Source organism: Clupea harengus, chromosome 13 (genome assembly GCF_900700415.2).
Source record: "Clupea harengus chromosome 13, Ch_v2.0.2, whole genome shotgun sequence".
Classification (NCBI taxonomy): domain Eukaryota; kingdom Metazoa; phylum Chordata; class Actinopteri; order Clupeiformes; family Clupeidae; genus Clupea; species Clupea harengus.
Genome location: NC_045164.1, coordinates 19267876 through 19270375, shown reverse-complemented (window position 1 = coordinate 19270375; position 2500 = coordinate 19267876). Strand labels below are relative to the sequence as shown.

The 2500-nt window shown below is 45.5% G+C and overlaps 1 protein-coding gene across 2 annotated transcripts in view; it reads right to left on the bottom strand.

Moving 5' to 3' along the window:
- The window catches only part of wdfy4 (WDFY family member 4), a 77953-nt gene that overhangs the window by 14461 nt on the left and 60992 nt on the right, over positions 1-2500 (bottom strand). For both annotated transcript variants that reach the window (XM_031578867.2, XM_042709598.1), the window contains exon 48: positions 174-216. In XM_031578867.2, coding sequence (XP_031434727.1) covers positions 174-216 — 43 coding nt within the window. The remainder of the gene's footprint in view (positions 1-173; positions 217-2500) is intronic.

Below are 2500 nucleotides of genomic sequence, written 5' to 3'. Positions count from 1 at the left end.
CACACACACACGGAGACACACACGGAGACACACATGTATGACCAGACAGACACACACACATACACGCACGCAGACAGACACACACACATAGGTGCAAAAAGTTACTCATGTCTCAACTATTATAAATATGTTTATACATATCTGTGTTTGTGTGTAAGATCTGACTGCCTCACCTGCCATCTGAGGAGAACATTCTTGTCCACCCCACCAGACCTCCTGAAGCAGACAGACAGACAAACAGGTGTGAGACACACACACACACACACACACACACACACACACACACTCACACACTCTCACTGGATCCACATACACACACTCTCACTGGACACCACTCATATTCACTGTCTATATGGTAAACCTACAGATCCATTAACGTTCAGATCCAACATACTCCAATAAATGAAGACACACACTGAAGGCACACCCATCACACACACACACACACACACACACACAAGGACACACTGTCGTTACTGCCTCAGACCTGGTTGTGGTCAGACACTTGGGAAACACACTGTAGGTTCACACCCATCAGGCCAATAAGTATATCTAAACTTGAATGATGAGCAAAACACACACACACACACACACACACACACACACACAAAGATGCACACAGACAGACAGACAGACAGACAGACACACACACGCTGCCCCATTACTGCCTCAAACCTGGCTGTGGTCAGGCACTAGGACCCAGCAGAGCCTGAGGTCTCCCTGAACCGCAGGGTTGCCACAGAAACTCTTCTGACTGAACCCTGGGCGGGACATTGAGTGTGATTGACAGCTGTGAAAGCCCAATGTTCCACTGGCTTTCTGTCCGGAATCCTCTGCCAGTAAGTGACATCATCAGGGCTGTATTGTTGGTTGCATGGCAACCAGGCCAATGAGGATTCCAAACTCCAAGCCAGTGCAATAAAGGTGACAGCACACACACACACACACTTCTACAAGGTCTGCAGCAGAGGAGAAAGGGCTTCTATCATTTTCATCCATACCGTAAGTCTGTGTGCGTGTGCGTGTGCGTGTGCGTGTGTGTGTGTGTGCATGTGTCAATCCATTGATAAGAGTAGACTACAGTGCCATCTACAGGCTACTTGAGAATATTTCATGAGAACTAGCAGAATGTCCAGGGGAGTTTGCTATACACTACAGGGCTGCCAGTTTAAAGTATTAATCTGAATAGATGGAGAAACTGTCCATATGTTCTGAGGTGTGTGCACCATAGAGACTAGACATGCTTCCTGTAGAGCTTCACACATGTGTGCACCATAGAGACTAGGCATGCTTCCCGTAGAGATTCACACACTGCCTGTATTTCTCTGGACACGTTTTCATGGTGATCATTTTAGAGATGTCAGCCTGAGCAGGCTCCTCCAAACACACACACACACACACTTCTCATTTTACTTCCCTTTAATTATTGTTATTTATTTTATTTTTCACAAGCCGTATTTTTCTTCTGAAGTCTGCACTGAGGATGTATATTTTGTGTGTGTGTGTGTGTGTGTGTGTATGGGAGAGTTTGTGTGTGTGTTTGGGAGAGTCTGTGAGTGTGTTTGGGAGAGTCTGTGTGTGTGTGTTTGGGAGAGTCTGTATGTGTGATTGTGTGTGTTCGGGAGAGTCTGTGTATGTGTGTGTGTGTGTGTGTGTGTGTGTGTGTGTGTTTGGGAGAGTTTGTGTGTGTGTTTGGGAGAGTCTCTGTGTGTGTTTGTGTGTGTGTTTTGGGAGTGTCTGTGTGTGTGTGTGTATGTAATGAGGGGTCAAAAGGACAATGAGCCCATAATGCATCAGGTATTGTTGCTAAGTAACAAAGTTAAACTGCTGAAAACTTCTACTTGGCTCCACATTATAGATGGCCCCCAGAGCCAAGATTAAACAGACCGCTGAGTGTGTGTGTGGGAGTTGTGTATGTGTGTGTGTGTGTGTTTATGTGTGTGCCTGTGTGTGTGTGTGGGAGTTGTGTATGTGTGTGTGTGTGTCTGTGTCTATCTGTCTTTGTTCTCATGAGTGTTAGTCTCACGAGTGTGTTTTAATGTTTTATACACACACTTGTGTGTATGTGAGTGCGTGTCCTTGTGTGTGCGTGTATGTATGTGTGTGTGTGTGTCTTCTTACAGATGAGAGAGCAGCAAGAACACAGTCATGTCTGCTTACACACTTATGTGTGTGTGTCGGAATGACGGAAAACATCTCGGATACGGGCGGAAAATATTAAGGTGAGGTTCTTGCCGTGTGTGTGTGTGTGTGTGTGTGTGTGTGTGTGTGTGTGTGTGTGTGTGTGTGTGTGTGTGTGTGTAGAACTTGAAACCCGAAGGTGGTAAATCAGTTTGCAAAGCGTCTGTCTGAGCTGAGACCAGGTTATCAGTCCTCAAGTGTTTATTTAAAACACTGATCTGACCTGAGACAAGGTTATCAGTCCTCAAGTGTTTATTTAAAACACTGATCTGACCTGAGACCAGGTTATCAGTCCTTGAGTGTTTATTTAAAACACTGA